At 39.4% G+C, this 17,637-nt stretch overlaps 1 protein-coding gene across 4 annotated transcripts in view; it reads right to left on the bottom strand.

The window, feature by feature from the left end:
* Positions 1-16,474, bottom strand: part of LOC105100415 (plasminogen receptor (KT)) — a 53,539-nt gene extending 37,065 nt beyond the window's left edge. Inside the window, exons 1-3 of one of the 4 annotated variants that reach the window (XM_031449760.2) lie at positions 16,341-16,474; positions 15,163-15,290; positions 12,812-12,898 (exon numbers count right to left, since the gene is read on the bottom strand). In XM_031449760.2, the coding sequence (XP_031305620.1) occupies positions 12,812-12,892 (81 nt within the window). In that variant the 5' untranslated portion in view covers positions 12,893-12,898; positions 15,163-15,290; positions 16,341-16,474. The remainder of the gene's footprint in view (positions 1-12,811; positions 12,899-15,162; positions 15,291-16,340) is intronic. The other 3 variants (XM_064490237.1, XM_064490236.1, XM_064490238.1) reach the window with 3 other exon arrangements.
* Between the last annotated feature and the right edge of the window lie 1,163 nt (positions 16,475-17,637).

Below are 17,637 nucleotides of genomic sequence, written 5' to 3'. Positions count from 1 at the left end.
TTTATTGTACAAAAGGATATTGTACAGGAAGGATAAACAGAAGACTAGAGAGATTAAACACATAGAGACAATATGGGAAAGGCTATATATAAAGAAGAGAATGGGAATAGGTGAGCAAAGATGAGGAGGGAGGGACACTTCTTGGAATGTATCTTTTTGGATAGTTTTAATCATTAGAACATATTTATGTTTCCTACACTCCTCTACTCTATATCTAATTTAAATCAGCCAAAACATGGAGAGAATACAAAGTATAAGTATTCTGCAAATGAATAACCTAACCACCCTGAAGAAGCCCAGGAAGAACTAACCTAATTAACAGAAAAGTATTTTGACTGAATACTGTAAAGGAGAAAAGAACATACAAATAATGTACCCCAGTTAGTGAATCTGTCTCCCACAGGGGTATGTACTGGCAATTCTGTAACTATTTCATGTTTCTACTAGGATTGAAGTGAATATATGGTAGAAAATGAGAGCCAGGTTTCTTATTGTTTGAGAAAGAACTTAAAAATAGAGAAAAAGAAAGGCTAGAACGAAACATCATACTAGGTTGGAATCAGAGGTATCACTATGAACTCATGGTTTAGAATATACATGCTTACAGGTATAAGTGTGTGTATATGCAGGGATTAGTATATATGAACATGTCTTTGATGAGAGGATCTGGGAACAATGGCCATATCAATAAGCACACCTAGAGCCCAGATCTTGGGTTCTAAATACTATTCCCTAATAGAAAGAAACGGGCATCCTTAAATGAGTGATTAATTCCAGGCCTTGGGCAGGCACAATATATATGGACAATCCTATGATCACAGAATTAGCAAAGGATGGGATATGTCAAAGGGACATGGTAGCCAGCTGGAAAGAATTCCCAATAGCCAAAACAATTTAAGCCATAAAATAAATAATGATGGTACTAGAGTATAACCCACAGAATAATATATCTATGAGACCATATTGATAAAAATAAGTGAATAAATACATGGGGAAGGCACAGCTTTTCCAATGAACAAATATAGATAGAATGAAGGAGATTAAAAAAATTACCATTAGGCAAATGCCACAGTAATTGTTGCATATAAGATCCCACCAATGGATGCTAAAATGAGCAGGCAAGAGTTTGAGAAGAATAAAGATATTAACAGAGTCTCAATGTATTTCCTCAAAGATATTTATCAATTAGAAAAGAAAAAATAGTAACTTTACAGTGGAGAAACCTAGCAGAAATCACCTTAAACAAGTGATCAAGGCTAACATCACTAGTAATAAGACAGATCAACGTCAGGTATCCTCTGATATGATGCAGTGAGAAAGACATAATAGCATCCTACAGTTTAAAAAAATATGCAAAAAATGCGCAACCTCAATCTAATCATGAGAAACACTGGAAAAACGCATAGTGAGAGAAATTCTACTAAATAACTGACCAGTACTTATCATGAAAACCAAAGAAAGAACGAGGAACTATAAGACTGGAGAAAACTAAGCAGAAACAACAATTAAATACAATGTGAGATCTTGGATTAGATCCTGGAACAGAAAAGGAATAGTAGGAGAAAAACTGGTGGCATTTCAGAAAGATCAGTAATTTAGTTAACAGTGTTGTATTGATGTTAATTTCCTGGTATTGATCATTGCACTATGGTTTAAAGGAAGCTACCTAAAGGCTGTATGTAAATTCTCTATACGGATTTAGCAACTTTTCTGCAAATCTGAAATTATTTCAAACTAAAACATTTCTTAAAATGTAGATTCACTATTATTCTACATTTAGTAAGTTTATTCAAGATATTGAAACTTTAGATTGTTCCACTATATTAAATACTAATATTTACCCTATATTGTCAATTATCTTAAGGAAGAAACTGAAGTAGAAACAAGACACATGTGAGAAGTCTAAAGATTTTTAACAGCAAGCCTACCTTACTTTTTTTTTTTGAAATAAAGTGGAGTATGTGTGTGTGTGTTTGTACACATTATGAAGATTTATAGAGAAAACAAAAATAATTATTAGAGCTATAAGATCATTTTTAATAGTTTTGTGCCCCAAACTTTGTATACTCTAGGCATTCAGTAAATGTTCTACTGAGTTTATAAGTGACCTCCTCCCTTGCTCTAGTAATGCAAAGCTAAAAATGAATTGAAATTCACTCCAATCGGATATATGAAAAAAGAATTATAGTTGAGGGAGTAAAAGAAAAAGAAAAGCTTTCTGATAATCTATAAGTGGAGTCACTGGTCTCATTTAAGTTTGTGAACAAACCTAAATTCAGTGTCCCCGTTGGAAAATTGACTGTAGGGAGGGTCCTCGACCCACTGTCAGCATGGAAGGGCTAAGCAGCAAAGCATCAACTCGGTGGCTTGACCCTTCTTTGTTGTTTCTTTACCTTTGTATAAGGTAGTGCCTATGTTCCAATGACTTTTATTAATTATTTTACTTTCATTTCCTACCATTCCTGAACATAGACAGTATACAGGAAATCTGAAGAGTAATTTCATTAACTCCTCTAAGTGATTCCAGACATATTAATATCTTACCCTATATTTAAAGGGTCATGCTGAACGTTTTTAGCAGTCTCTTTAAAAGTCAAGTAACTTAATACATATATTCTCTGCATTTAGACCCAATCCTTCATAGTGCTATTAAATTAACTTATTTCCACCCATTCCAACTTTGGAAAAGAAAGACACCAGCAGGTTGCCACCATCTTGAACTTTAGGCACTTGAAGACCACTAAAAAGTCAAGATGCTCTCTTCAGAGGACCTGGACCCTGGTGAACAAATTCTTGACCTGACTTAGTTACAGACTTACTGTGTGACCCCTAATCTTTACTATGCAACATTTGATTTGTTTATGTTGATAAAGAATGAACCTCGTACTGAGATAACTGGATATCCACGTGCAAAAGAATGATATTCAACCCTTACTTCATGCCATATACAAAAATTAATTCAAAATGGACCAAAAACTTAAAAAGCTAAAACTATAAAACTCTTAGAATAAAACATAAGGGCAAATCTTAATTACCTTTGATTTGGCAATGCTTTCTCACATATGACACCAAAAGCACGAGCAACAAAAGGAAAAATAAATTGGACTTCATAAAAATTAAAAACTTGTATGCATCAGAGGACACTGGCAAGAGAGTAAAAAGACAACCCACAGAGTGGGAGAAACTATTTGTATATATTATATCTGATAAGGATCTAGTATCCATGATATATAAGGAACTCTTACAACTCAACAAGAAAAAGACAACCCAGTTTAGAAATAGCAAAGGACTAGAAGAGACAATTCTCCAAAGTAGTTATACAAATGGCCAATATGCATATGAAAAATGTTTAATATTATTAGTCATTAGTGAAACTCAAATAAAAACCACAATGAGATACCACTGCAAATCCACTAGCATGTCTAGAATTTTAAAAAAAAGAAAAAGAAAAAAGAAAAGGAAAATAACATGTATCGGTAAGATTGTGGAGAATCTGTAACCCTCATACATTGTTGTAGGAATATAAAATGGTGCAGCCACTGTGGGAAACACTTTGTGGTTCCTCAATGAGTTAAACATAAAATTTTCATATGATCTAGCAATTCCACCCCTAGGTATACAGACTCAAAATAATTGAAAAGCAAGTGTTCCAAAAAGACTTGTACAAAGATTTCCATAGCAGCACTCTTCACAATAACCCAAAGTGGAAATAATCTTAATGTACATAAACAAGTGAATGAATAAGCAAAATGTAGTGTATCTATACAAAGGAATGTTATTTGGCCATAAACAAGAATGAAGTACTGATTCATGCTACAACATACGTGGACTTTGGAAAGATTATGCTAATTGAATAAGCAAAACACAAAAGACCACATATTGTATGATTCTATTTATATGAAATGTCCAAAACAGGCAAACCCATACAGACAGAAAGCAGATTAGTGGTTGCCAGGAGCTGGGAGAAAGGGGGAACAGGGAGCAATTGTTTAGTGGGTTTCCTTTTGGGGTGACGGAAATGTTGTGGAATTAAACAGTGGTGATGGTTGCACAACATTGTAAGTGTACTAAATGTCACTGCATTGTACACTTTAAAATAGTGAATTTTATATTTTACCACAATTAAAAAATAAGAATCTCAGAAGAATGATTATGAGTGAGGGACATAGGGAGCCTAAGAGCAGGTAATAGGTATGGGGACATAGGCAGAAAAGAGTTTCAGAGGGATAAGCTGAAGATGGTTATGAATCCAGGTACCATAATTAAGCCATGTAGCCTTCCTTGTAGACCCCACTGTGAGTGAACTTATACTGATCATGCTGCCCCTTTTTTCAAGGCACTTCCTGGTTAAGTCCCCTGACACTTCTAGTTCTTGAGCCAACGCCCACTTGCTCAATCTTCTACTACAGATGGAGTTGACTGCTTTCCTCTCCTCTTCACTACCTATTCTACATTTTGGGTTTCTTGTTGCCACAAGACTCTCTACAAAGCAAACACTGTACTTTCTTGCTTTCCTCAGAAAATCAGCCCTTCTTTTAAAAACTGAAGTCTTGTCCTTCTTATTCTAACTCGTTGGTACAGTTTTCACCTCAAAAAAAACACATGGGACGGCGTAAGAATTAAAGGTATTGGGAGTTAAAACAGTTTAAGCAATTTTAAGTTCTCATGTTATTTGCTATTGTTTGTTGTTTTAATTTTTATACATTTGAAAAGGCATTTATTGAGTCTACACTGTATTTTATGTTGTAAAAATAATCATAGCAAATGCTGCTGTGTAGACAAATTACTATCAACTCAGTGGCTTAAAACAACACAAATTATTATCTTATATACTTCTGGATACTGGAAGTCCAACACAGGTTGGAATGGGCTAAAATCAAGGGATGTCTTCCTTTCCTGGAGAATCTAGCAGAGAATCTATTTCCTAGCATTTTCTAGCTTCTAGAGGCCACCTGCATTTCTTGGCTGGAGAAGGTGAGGGAGTGGGCTTCCTCCATCTTCAAAGCCAGCAACGTCACATCGCTCTGACTCATTTTTTAAATTGAAGTACAGTCAATTACAATGTGTCAATTTCTGGTGTGCAGCACAATGTTCCAGTATTGCGTATATATACATATATTTGTTTTCATATTTTTCCATTAACGGTTATTACAAGATATTGAGCATAGTTCCCTGTGCTATACAAAAGAAACTTTAAAAAATCTATTTTTATATATAGTGGCTGACATTTGTAAATATCAAACTCCCAAATTTATCCCCTCCCACCCCCTCTCCCCAGTAACCATAAGATTGTTTACTAAGTCTGAGAGTCTGTTTCTGTTCTGTAGATGAGTTCATAGTGTCCTTTTTTTTTTTTTAGATTCCACATATGAGTGATATCATATGGTATTTTTCTTTCTCTTTCTGGCTTACTTCACTTAGAATGACAATCTCTACGTCCATCCATGTTGCTGCAGATGGCATTATTTTATTTTTTATGGCAGAGTAGTATTCCATTGTATGAATATACCACAACTTCTTTATCCAGTCATTTGTCAATGGACATTTAGGTTGCTTCCATGTCTTGGCTATTGTAAGGAGTGCTGCTGTGAACATTGGGGTGCATGTATCTTGTCACATTAGAGTTCCCTCTGGATATATACCCAAAAGTGGGATTGCTGGATCATATGGTAAGTCTATTTTTAGTTTCTTGAGGAGTCTCCATACTGTTTTCCATAATGGTTGCACCAAACTACATTCCCACCAGCATTTTTGATATTGATACTGAGCATTTTTTCATGTCTATTGGCCATTCGTATGTCTTCACTGGAGAAATGCTTGTTTAGGTCTTCTGCCCATTTCTGGATTGGATTGTTTGGTTTTTTGTTGTTGTTGTTGTTATTAAGTTGTATGAGCTGTTTATATATTCTGGAAATTAATCCTTTGTCAGTCACATCATTTGCAGATATTTTCTCCCATTTCGTAGGATGTTATTTTATTCTGCTTATGGTTTCCTTTGCTGTGCAAAAGCTTATGAGTTTAATTAGGTCCCATTTGTTTATTTTTGCTCTTATTTCCATTGCCTGAGTAGACTGCTCTAGGAGAACATTCCTAGGATTTATGTCAGAATATTTTGTCTATGTTTTCTTCTAGGAGATTTATTGTGCCTTGTCTTATATTTAAGTCTTTAAGCCATTTTGAGTTTATTTTTGTCTGTGGAGTGAGGGAGTGTTCTAACTTCATTGATTTACATGTTGCTATCCAGTTTTCCCAACACCATTTGCTGAAGAGACTGTCTTTTCTCCATTGTATATTCTTGCCTCTTTTGTCGAAGAATAATTGACCATAGGTCTGTGGATTTATTTCTGGGCTCTCTATTCTGTTCCATTGACCCAGATATCTCTTTATGCCGATACCATGCTGTTTTGATCTCTGAGTCTTGTCTTTACATCTCTACTTTTAAAAATTCATGTGTTTAGATTGGGTCTACATTGATAATCGAGGATAATTTTCCCTTCTCAAGGTCTATTCATTTAATCACATCTGCAAAGTCTATTCACCACATAAGGTAATATATTCACAGGTTCCAGGGATTAGGGTGTGAACAGCTGTAGGGGGCCATTATTCTACCTGCCACAGATATACACACATAACATCTGGGTGTTTGCAGTATACCTTGCCCTCTCCCCACCAAATTAGATAAGAAATTTCTGTACCTTAGACAGATCTGAAAGCTGCTTAGCATATAGTATATTATTTTATATATACTAAATACCTATACTTTTGATTTATAGCTATACTTCATTTCCTTAACACCAAACACTACATAGACGTTCAGCTCAAAGACTGGCTCTCCTGTATTTTTTGTCATTAGTCTGTGTCCTGCTCACAGTGAACAATGAAAAGACTGCCCTATTAATCTTTACATGGACCATAACTGTTTTGCCTGTATAGTAGCACTACAGCACAACAGAGACTCATGGAATCTTTTCTTCCCTCATTTTTTCTGCTTTACACTTTCAGTTTCCATCCTATTTTATAACCTCAGAATGCTTTTTTGGCCACTCAGTTCATATAAAATTGGTTTAGATGTGCCATCTAGTGGCATTTTAAGAAAGTATTTATTTTTACCTGAGGTTTACTGAATACACCAGCTATCCACCATCCCTGGTAACAGGGGTTAGACAAAGCAGTGGGAAACTGACTTTTGTTGATGATCTGAAAACATTATTATATTGGGTAGTGTAAATTTTCTCTAGCTCAACTAGAACCAATTTGTTAATTAAAAGGAACTTTTTTGATTTGAAGCCAGACTCCAGTGATTGATTTAATTACTTTCATGAATAATTTGCCTAAATTGAAAACTTATTTGGTTTCATCTCCAATGTATGTTGTGTTAAGTCACTGCCAATCACCAATTACAATTATGTAGCATCATAGAAAAGGAAAGGGCAAAGGTTTTCAACCCAAGCTGTGCATCACAATCCCCTGGAGAGCCTAAAGCAACTGCATGCCCAGGCATGTAGATATCTGACCAATCTAGGATGAAACCTTTACATTAAAAAGCCCCTGCATGAGACAAATGTACAGCCAGAGTTGGGAACCTGGCCACTGGGATAAGATTCTGGCCCTTTCTCCTGAAAGAAAAATACCAATAATATCAAATTATCAAGTTACAATTTTTCATTTTTTACCAAAAAAAAAAAAGTAGAACTTAAAAAACCCACTGGGAAAAGGATTCTAATTATTAGGTTTCTCTTAATAAACATTTGTTTCTTCTATTTACCCTTTTTTATTGAGATGCCATTAAATAGGAAAAGAGCCAAAAGACATGCCATCACAGGCTAAAGATGTTAGCAGGCCTGGTGTTTCAATTGGTGTTTTTTAAACCTCTCCTTTGAAGAACTTAGAAAGAAATGTCATCTCCCACCCACATCTTCCCCTGGCCCATTCCTTCCACTTACAGAGTCATACATAGTCCTAGGAACTCTGGGATATGATACTATGTCAGTTACAGCCCAACTTTAGCTGATTGGGTTCACTCAACATTCAGGGAGGAGGAATCCATAGGTAGCTTCAAGGGTATTGTGATAATATAATTCTTCAATTTAGTGATGGGTTCATTGGTGTTCATTTTATTATGCTTCATAATTTATAAATATATTCTCTTATATATATCTCAAATAATTAATGATAATTTTTTCAAAAAAAGAATAGCTCTAAGCCTTAAAAATGATGCTAGGTATTTAATTCCTTTAAATGGGGGAACATTCAAGGACCAATCCAGTCTTCCAAACTGCTACAGATGAGTCTGTTTCTCCCTAGGCTGCCCCATTTAGGATGAGAACTCAAGTAGCTTTAGGGTTGGAAGGCTGCTTCAACTGTATTGATTTATATCTTTTTGTCATCCTTCCTTGAAATTAAAAGATAAATAATAAAGTATATTGCGGTCAAAAGGAAAAACTAATCATCTAAACCAACACACTTACTGGGAGCCATGGACCCTGAGCATTCTTGCTGAGCAGGCCAAGGATGCAGGCCCTGACTGCTCTTTCCCCAGGCCATTCGTCAGGGTTGTATTTGCAGGGAGCAACCTTAAGGATGAAGTAACACCTCTTCTCAATCAAAGAGCAGCCTTGCTCACCATTCATGACAAAAGTGGTGGATTCTTCAAGCTCATGTGTCCACCTCATCATGCAACTAGGCCCACCTCCATCCCCTCCACAGGGCTTGGAGTGCATAGAAAACTGGCACCAACTTTATGCTCATGATGTTTGCTGTGCTGTGAGTAAGTCTTCTGCCAGCATCCATGAAAAAGTAACAGGCTAATTTCTTAACTTGGAAGCAGGGTAAAATACCAGACCCTCACAAGACCTGCCAGTTTGGGTGATATGGATGAGGTGCTGATAGAGACATGGTGTTCTGGAAGAGAAAGTAGAAGGGCCCTTGCTGGCTGGGTTAGAGGATATCAGAAGACTCCCTGAGATCTGGAAGTAAATGCTTTTGCATAGGTGGTGGTGAGGGTGGGAGGGTAAAGACCTCTCACTGCCTTAAATGAGGCTGAGAAACAAAAGGTAGGGTCCAAACAAGACTCCCAGATTGTGTGTTGATTGTGGCACATTCTCCTCTGGGGTGGGAGAAGGAAAGGATGTTGTCATGACATCATAGGGGTAACAAGCCCCACTCCCCAGCCAAAAGGCATGCAGTATAGCAATGGCTGATGGGTCAAGGGTCCCCAAAGCTGAAATAATGGTGTAAACAATGAGGATATACAACGTTGGATAGACTAAATACATTAGAAATTTGTTGAGTCCAGTGCCAAGAGGCTTCTTGAACCTGAGAGTAACTGCAAACCTTTGCTTACTGGCACCGAGCTGCTCTCTCCTTCTTCCACTCATCCAACTTCAGCTCCTTTAGGGAAGAAGGTTGGATATGCAGGGGAACTTCAGGGAGGGGAGAGGAGGGCCTCAACTGTTTTTATTTATGGCTCTGTTGGATTCCAGGCCCCATGTCTCCTTGGTCCTATGCAGAGAGGGTGTGCTAAGTGCCAGGATGGCCCAAAGTGCTGAGGATGCAGGGCAGGGCAGTAGCGCCAGTGTTGGCTAAAAGAAGGATGCCTCTGAGCCCCAGTGCTCTCCAGAGGCCAGAGGAGCACAGGGGAGGAAGTACCACCAGTTCTGGGATGAAGAACCAAAGGGCAAAAAAATTTGTATTCCCAATCTCCCCCAGCTGGGAAACAGCCTAATCTCCTGAAACTATTACAATAACCCCTATGTTAAAATCTTTGGTCTGTGTTCTCAGAGCAAAATTCAACTGATAAGGTTTGAGCAGTTTGCAGTGAACTAGGGAAATTAAAATGGCCTTTGAGTTGATTCAAGATACTGCAGTTATGTCCTCTGAATATAAATGTATAATAAATTTTGTGTTACTTGCTTTTACTGTAAACATTCATAGTAATGAAAGGACATTCTCCCATTCAGGGAGTCCCTGACCCCTTCTAAGTGGTGCAATAGAAACAATATAGAATCCTAGCAAGAAAAAGAAAATCATAGCCTTCTTCAGAGGCCATTGCCAGTACAGCAGCACCACATGCTGGACACAGGCATCAAATATATGCTGTATTAGCATCCTGGGGCTGCCATAACAAAGTCCCACAAACTGATGGCTCAAGAAACAGAAATTTATTGTCTCAACTTGGGAGGCTGGAAGTCCAAATTTAAGGTGTCAGCAGTGTTGGTTCCTTGTGAGAGCTTTGAGGGGAGGCTCTGTTCCAAGCTTTTCTCCCTGGCTTGTACATGGCCTCTTCATATTCACATGGCATTCTCCCTGTATGCATGTCTCTGTGCCCAAATTTTACAAGGATACCAGTCATTTGGGATTAGGGCCCACCCTAATGACCTCATTTTAACTTGATTACCTCTGTAAAGATTCTGTCTTCAAATAAGGTCACATTCTGAGGTAGTGGGGGTTTGGACTTTAACAAACGAACTTGGGGGACAGGGACACAATTCAACCCAAAATGTATCCCTTTCAAAAAGAGGAGGCAGTTATTGGCCTATTACTGAGATCTTGTTAAAAATAAACACTTGACCCCTGGAGAATTTGTGGCTCTCAGGCCTGACATGGGCATGGACAACTAGGACAGCCGGGACATGGCAACTACAAGGAAAGTGCCCCTTTGCTGGTCAAATGAAAATAATGTGTTTGAGGGTGTGGCTGGCCTGGCCCTAGTGTCATCTCAGTTTTGCATAAAGGAGTAGTAGCTACCTTTTTGGGGAAAATTTTATCCCCCACGCTGCCACTTGAAGCAAAGCTACTGGCTCTATAGGGCCCTTGGATTCACAGAGGTTGTTCTAAATGCCTGGGCCTGGTTCACCTTTGGTTCAGCTGAGCTGAAAAGTAGAGATGCCAATAGTGATATTGCGCCTGCCGGTTAGACCCTAGATGCCAACTGTAGTGGGCCCTGGGATCAGTGAGCAGAAGTCAAGGCTGTTCTCAAAGCTCTCGTCAATCCGGCTGAGGGGCAATCTGCCATGGGCCCTGAATGTCCCTGCACATTCTGGATGAGCCAAGAATGCAAGCCCAGAAGACTGCTCTTTACACAGACCATTTCTTGGGGTTGTGTTTGCCGTGAACAACCTTGAGGAAGGAGGTCAATTTCCCCCACCTCAACTCCACCAGTTCCCCACTCACTAGGAAAGCAGTAGATTCCCCAAGCCCAGTGTTCCACAATGCACTGAATACACAGCACCCATGTAAGCCTGTCTTTGTCACCTTTGTGAGACTCGAGGGGCATGAAGAATTGACACCAGCCTCTTGCTTGTGCTCTTGCTGTGCTGAGTAATAAAGTCCTTTGTTTGATGTAGGTGTCTCCTGTGTTCTGCCAGCGTCCATGAAATAGTAATAGGCTCATCTGTTAGCTTGCAAGCAGGGTAAAATCCCAAACTCTTCACAGACCCTGACTTATGACGTAAAAGCCCTGTAGTTTCCAGACGTCTTGGACAAGGACTCTCTGAATATATGACATACATTACTGGTTCAAAACCCTAAACATTTGATCTCCTCTAGGTCACTTTGCTCTGTTATAATAGTTCAGTTGCCCATTCTTTCAATAGTTCCATGCCCCCAAAAGAAATCTTTATCCTACAGAAGACACTTTTTATCACTCTTTAAAAGCAATAATAACAAGAGTAACAACTTATGCTTATAGATTGAGAGACACTGTTCTAAAGACTTGAGGCAGTGTTCTACACTGGTCATTTTTACTCTGAGGGGGACAGTATCATCTCCAGTTTACAGGTTAGGAGACTGAAGCACAAGCCACAGTCAGTCAGGAGGTGGAACCAGGATTCAAACCCAGGCAGCCTGGCTTTAGTCCTCACTTTTAACCACTTACTGTATGTCTCACCTAGAACCTTCTACTCCCAGAGCCGTAATGAACCACAGAGGTCTACAGATCTTTGTTAGAGATCTTAGGAAAATAATTTCAGTCAAACTATTAATACTTGATTTTGTTTTAGAACATTTAAAAATACTTTTTAACAACCTGTATTAGGCAATTAGACAATCTCCTACTTTGCTTGATCTTTTCTATTCAGCCATTGTATAAATCCAGTGTCAAATGTTCACACTCTGTATTAAAATTTCCTATTGCTGCTGTAGCAAATTATCAAACTCAGTGTCTTAAAACAAAATAAGTGTATTACCTTACAGTTCTGGAGGTCAGAAGTCTAGAATGGACTGGAGGGACTGCTTTCCCTCTGGAAGCTCTAGATGAGAATCTGTATTCTTGCATTTTCCAGCTTCTAGAGGCTGCTTGAATCTTATGATTCATGGCCCTTTTATTCCATCTTCAAAGTCAGCAGCATAGCATCTTCAAATGTCTCTCTCTCTGTGACCCTGACCCTCTTGCCTCCCTCTTTCCTTTATAAGGACCCTTGTGATTACATTGGGCCCTTCCAGATAAATAAGGATAATTCAGGATCTCCCCCAATTCAAACTCCTCAACTTAATCACTTTGTAAAGTCATGTAAGGTAACATATTCACAGGGGATTAGGATGCAGATAACTTTGTGGATGGGCATCATTCTGTCTACCATAAACTTTTAAGTTATCTCTTCCTATAATATGGAAATTTTTACTTAAGTATCTGGATTAGAGATTAAAAAAACCCATTTACCAGATAATTAGTAATCCATTTCATCTTGGCTTTGAGGATAAGCCTCAAAAGCATTTTACCTTTTGGGGTTAAAGAGGACATAGTGCTGCAGCACATGTGACAAAAAGTTTAACCACTGTAGCAACATAAAAGCTTAATTATTTAAAAATGTACCTGAAGTCGGGCATTCATAAGCATGAACTCCTGCTGGCTTTTCATGTTCTCATTCATAGATTTTGAAAATATAAACCCCATCTTGACCTAAAATATAAAAAAGTAAAGAGGCTTAAAATAATATATTCTACATGCATCCTCATATACCCTGTTTCAGGTTACCATGAACTTATGACAAAATAAAAAAAGCAAATATTCTTTTTTCTCATTTTTCAGTTTTGTGAGGTAGAATTGTTACTATTTGACTGCGCAGATACAACATATTGTATGTAAATACATATACACAATCTACTGCACATATTTTAAAAATTTATATATGTACTGTTTATTGTTTCTAAGAATGTTTAGAGCTTTAGCTTTTTAAACTTACATAGTTATCAAAGGAATAAAGCCAACCACAAAATAAGAATTAATTCAAAAAGATACATTTACCCTGCTATTAATAGCATTATTTATAATTGCCAAGATATGGAAACATTTTAAGTGCACATCAATAAATGAATGGATAAAGAAGATGCAGCTTATATATGTAATGGAATACAACTCACCCATAAGGAAGAAGGATATTTTGCCATTTGCAACCTTTCATTCACTTTTTTTTTTTTCTCAAAAGAAAAAAAAACCAAAGGGCAAATTTTCTGACCTGGGAACACAGTGTGGATTCTAGTCCTTGCTCCTAACTAGCTATCTGACCTTGAGCAAACTTAACCAGTCTGGCCATCACTTACTCACCTAAGACCAGCTGATTGCACTTGATTTCCAAAATCTTTTCCTGCTCTATAAGTATATAGTTCCATGTTTTCTGATTTTAATTCCCACTGTATATCTTGAAGAACTGAATGTTAAAAAACAACAAACAAACAAACAAACAAAACCTCTCATTTTTATGAGAGGCAGGGTGAGTACCATCCATCCTCTTACCTTCTGTACAGTTGGATGACAGAACCTTTGCTTCTGAGGAGGGGTGATTGAGAAGATGCATTGTGTACCTTGAAGACTGATTTCTCTGTGCTCCTTGCATTTGTATATTAGGATGTTTTTGGTATCTTAAGGTCACTATATCAGTACTCTTCCTGTAATCCCAAACCTCTCCTATCCACTTGCTATTTCCATCGACCCACTGCTAACATCCCTTGGCCATCCTCCTCCAGCCTCACCTTTTCCTTGTTAAGCTACTTCTCAAAAGAGGGAAAACATAAGGATACTTAAATGTCCTGGGAAACACAAATTTTAAATGAATATATGGTAGTCTATCTTATTTATCTTACTTCAGAAATTCTTAAGTGGACTGGCAATTCTAGATGAGCCAGAACTCCAATTTTTGTTCTTAATCCAATTGGGTGGGTACAGAAGACCTTCAGTTAGTTGTTGATTCTACCTTCAGAAGACTGAGAAACTCAGGGAAGCTATGGTTGCTCTGTACTCCTCAACAATGTTACTGATTCTCTTTGGCAGGCTGTTGAGCACTTTGTGAACCTCAGGTCAGAGTGGCCATTCTTAATGCCTTCGCCCAGGACCCACAATATTCTGTGGGAAGCCCAGGCAGAGTTTCTATTTTTCATATCCTTATCAGGAAATCCTGGGTTCTAGCTAACTGGTGAGAAGACAGGAGGAGAGAGAGGGCATTTCATGCCAGATAGAATGGATTGTCCCTTGTAATGGGGCCTAAGTGAGTGGTTACTACAAGCCAGACTTCAGTGGCTTCCCTGTATTCTGGCTAAAGATGCACCTTAAATTTATAGGTGCCCCTGAGTCAGAGTAAGCTTCAAAGCTGGGCATGGGAGGCTGAGGCACTCACAGAGAAGAGGCACAGCCCTGAACAGGCCTGAGAGGTCTGAGATTTCCCTTCCCCTCTGCCATTGCCCCACTCCGGCCTGTGACCAGAGGTAAAGGCCTCCCATTAATGCTAGGGAGATCTAGCAGAAGTTCTCTTCTGTCTCTAGACTTTGACAGCCCCATGTCCACTGTCTCCACCAGCAGACCAGAACTTGCCTAAAGGCAGGAGCAATATATTATCCATCTTGGCAGTCCCCAAAGTGTCTCTTTCCTTTATTATAAATGCTGCAGAAAGCATGAGTGATACAGGATAAATTGTAGCTCAGGCACTTGCCATTCCTTACTTTTCTTCTGCACATAGGAGTAGCTAATTGAATTTTTACATATGCAGCAAGCATTTATAAAGAAAACAACTGTCCTCTAATCCCATTCCTACACACACCCTGTATGTCACAGAGTTGTGTTCCTTAGAGTGCCCCTATCTATGAGGAGATGAGATCTTCCCTGGAGAGACAACCGTCATGTCAGTTATCTAGGGAAGAGCAACTATTTGGGAAGTTAGGACTTAGGCTTACCTCTTTCTTGGCCTTGCTCTCTTGGTTCTGGATTGTAGTTTGGGTGTATTAGGGGATGTTCCCACGGGTTAAAAGTAGAAGCCAAGCAGGGAGAAAAGCTTCCTTGTAGTGCCTGAAGGAGACCACACCTGAAAGTGAGTGCACCACACCTTGTAAATTATGTCTTGGAGTTCAGTATTTTCAACTTTGCTCTCCTTCCCCACGCTAACAAAGCCATTTTCCAAAGTCCAGGAGGTTCCTTAGGGTGTCCAGAATACTCTCATCTTTCTCTCTCCCATTCACAAAGTGTATATCAGAAAATAAAAAAGAATGACCTTGCAATAGGAATAACTTTGAATTCACTCAGTTGTATAAAGTAAGTCTTTCAAAAAATTCCAGCACTTTATCATTGGTGACAAATGCCTTGCTATGTGTAACTTAGACACCAGTGTGCCTCAGAGGGCTAAAAATGCTGATTTGGATTCCTTCTGTCTTTTTTTTTTCCCCTTTTGTATTACTTCTGAGACCTTAGGCCCTTTAATGCTCCAGTCCTGCCTCGGCCATGCTATAGATTACAATAGGTAAGGATATTTCTGAGAGGAATGTTGAGGCTGCAAGTTCCAGGCAGCCCTCCTTGGGTCACACCTGGGAACCAGGATTTGATTTTACTTTAAAAAAAAAAAAAAAAAAAAAGACAAGTCCTTCACCTAAAAGCTCTGTCATCCAAATTTCTGTACTGACTCATATCCTGATCAAATGACATATTATCTACATTTATGACTGGTTGTATGGTTGCAATCATTTTCAATAAGTCTTTGCTTTCAATTCAAACCAGCTCACTTCCTCTGCAAATTCCAGTCCAGAACCCACAGCTTCCGGAAGGTTTTCCCTAATTTAAATTTAACTACACCCACATATCCTGGACACAGTTACTGTAACTTGGGTAATTCCTTCAAGAGTATGCTGATTTCCATTGATTGCACTGACTACCTTCCCCTAACTTGATTACAGCGATACGGTAGAGGCCTGGAATCTTTAGGGGCAGGAGGAGAGGCAAGGGCTGGCGCTCACTAGGAGAGGGCGCTCAGCTCCGCCAGGCCAGCCCGGGGCCTCGGACCTCCGCGCGGGCAGACGCAGCCGCGCGAAACTGCCCTCCCCACCCGCCTGGGGCTGGCCCGGCCGGCACTGCAGACACTCACTCACTGGGCAGCGGGAATTGGAGTTCCAAGACAGTGATCGTAGCAGAGGCCTCCTCCAGGCCCCGGGTCCCGTCGACCGCGTCAGGGACCAGGCCTGTAGAGCCTCAGGATTGGCTGGTCCTGACAGGATCCCGAGTTTCAGCCAATCAGCGCAGCCCTCGGCTTCCTTAAAGGGCCCGCTTGCCTGACGGAGGTCTGGTGTGTTCTATCCCGTCGGGGTCCTGGGAGGGCAGTGTCAAAGAGGCAAATTCAAAACCACAGCGACGAAGCTGTCAAATTTTGAGAGGAGGCCGAGGAAACAGAACGGAAATCTCACTCAAAGGCCTCAGTGAGGTTTGCAGTTACCCACGAGGAACCTGAGCAATCCATGCTCTTGAGCCAGGCTAAAACCTCCATAGAGCTTTATGAGACATCTCACTGTTACTCTCCAGAAATGATGTCAACCTGTAGGGTCTGTTTCGAGAAGAGAATCTGTCTCGTGTGAGGTTGTCACAAAGGTATAAACTCACCGTTATAAATATTTGTAATAGCCTTTCTACTTACAGAATAGGTTTAATGTTGAGGGTGAACTTTTTTTTTTTCCCGTTTGAATCTCCGCACAGCTTATTCAATCCTTCTGTTGGAGCCTCCGTCTCCCGCACCTGTTAAATTACCACAATTAAAGTGGTAAAAAGGTTAAGACAGGAAACGAAAAAGAGCAGACTTGAACAGACTTACCAATCCAAATTTTTTCTTTCTATTTTATTTTATTGGACAGAACTATTTTTCTCCCTTGCTACTCTGAGAGATGTCCATTTCTTCTCACCCCTACCAGTTATTTCTGTATTGAGTTAAGTCAAGCCTCCCTCCCAGCCTCATTGAGAGAATACTTGAGGAACTCTTGGCATTCTGTCCTTAGCTGCTAAATGGCTTGGAAGACTAGCATGGACTTCACAAGGCTCTGGCCTTGAGGAAGTTCCATGAGGAAGGTCCCTGCACTTAGCCCTGGCTGACCATCAAATCAGTGAAGGGATCTAACCTCCTCCAGGCTCTGCATGTAAGTGAACACCACACTGACCTCTTGTGCTTGCCTTGATGCTCTCAACACCAGGTTTCATTATTCTGGAGCTTGGCTCTCACATTCCAGAGCGTATTTGTTGAATGACTAGATAGGGAAATCTCATCAGCATCTCTGTTTCTCATTATCAGAGTGACCTGTGCACCACAGGAACAAAGCTATGTGGAGCTTTAACTCTTTAAGAGAAGATAACAATGGATACAATAGCATTTGAGTGCAGACTGTAGCATAAGCATACCT

The sequence above is a fragment of the Camelus dromedarius genome, chromosome 10 (assembly GCF_036321535.1).
Source record: "Camelus dromedarius isolate mCamDro1 chromosome 10, mCamDro1.pat, whole genome shotgun sequence".
Taxonomy (NCBI): Eukaryota; Metazoa; Chordata; class Mammalia; order Artiodactyla; family Camelidae; genus Camelus; species Camelus dromedarius.
Note: the sequence above shows the minus strand (reverse complement) of the source record. Positions and strands in the feature narration are given on the sequence as shown.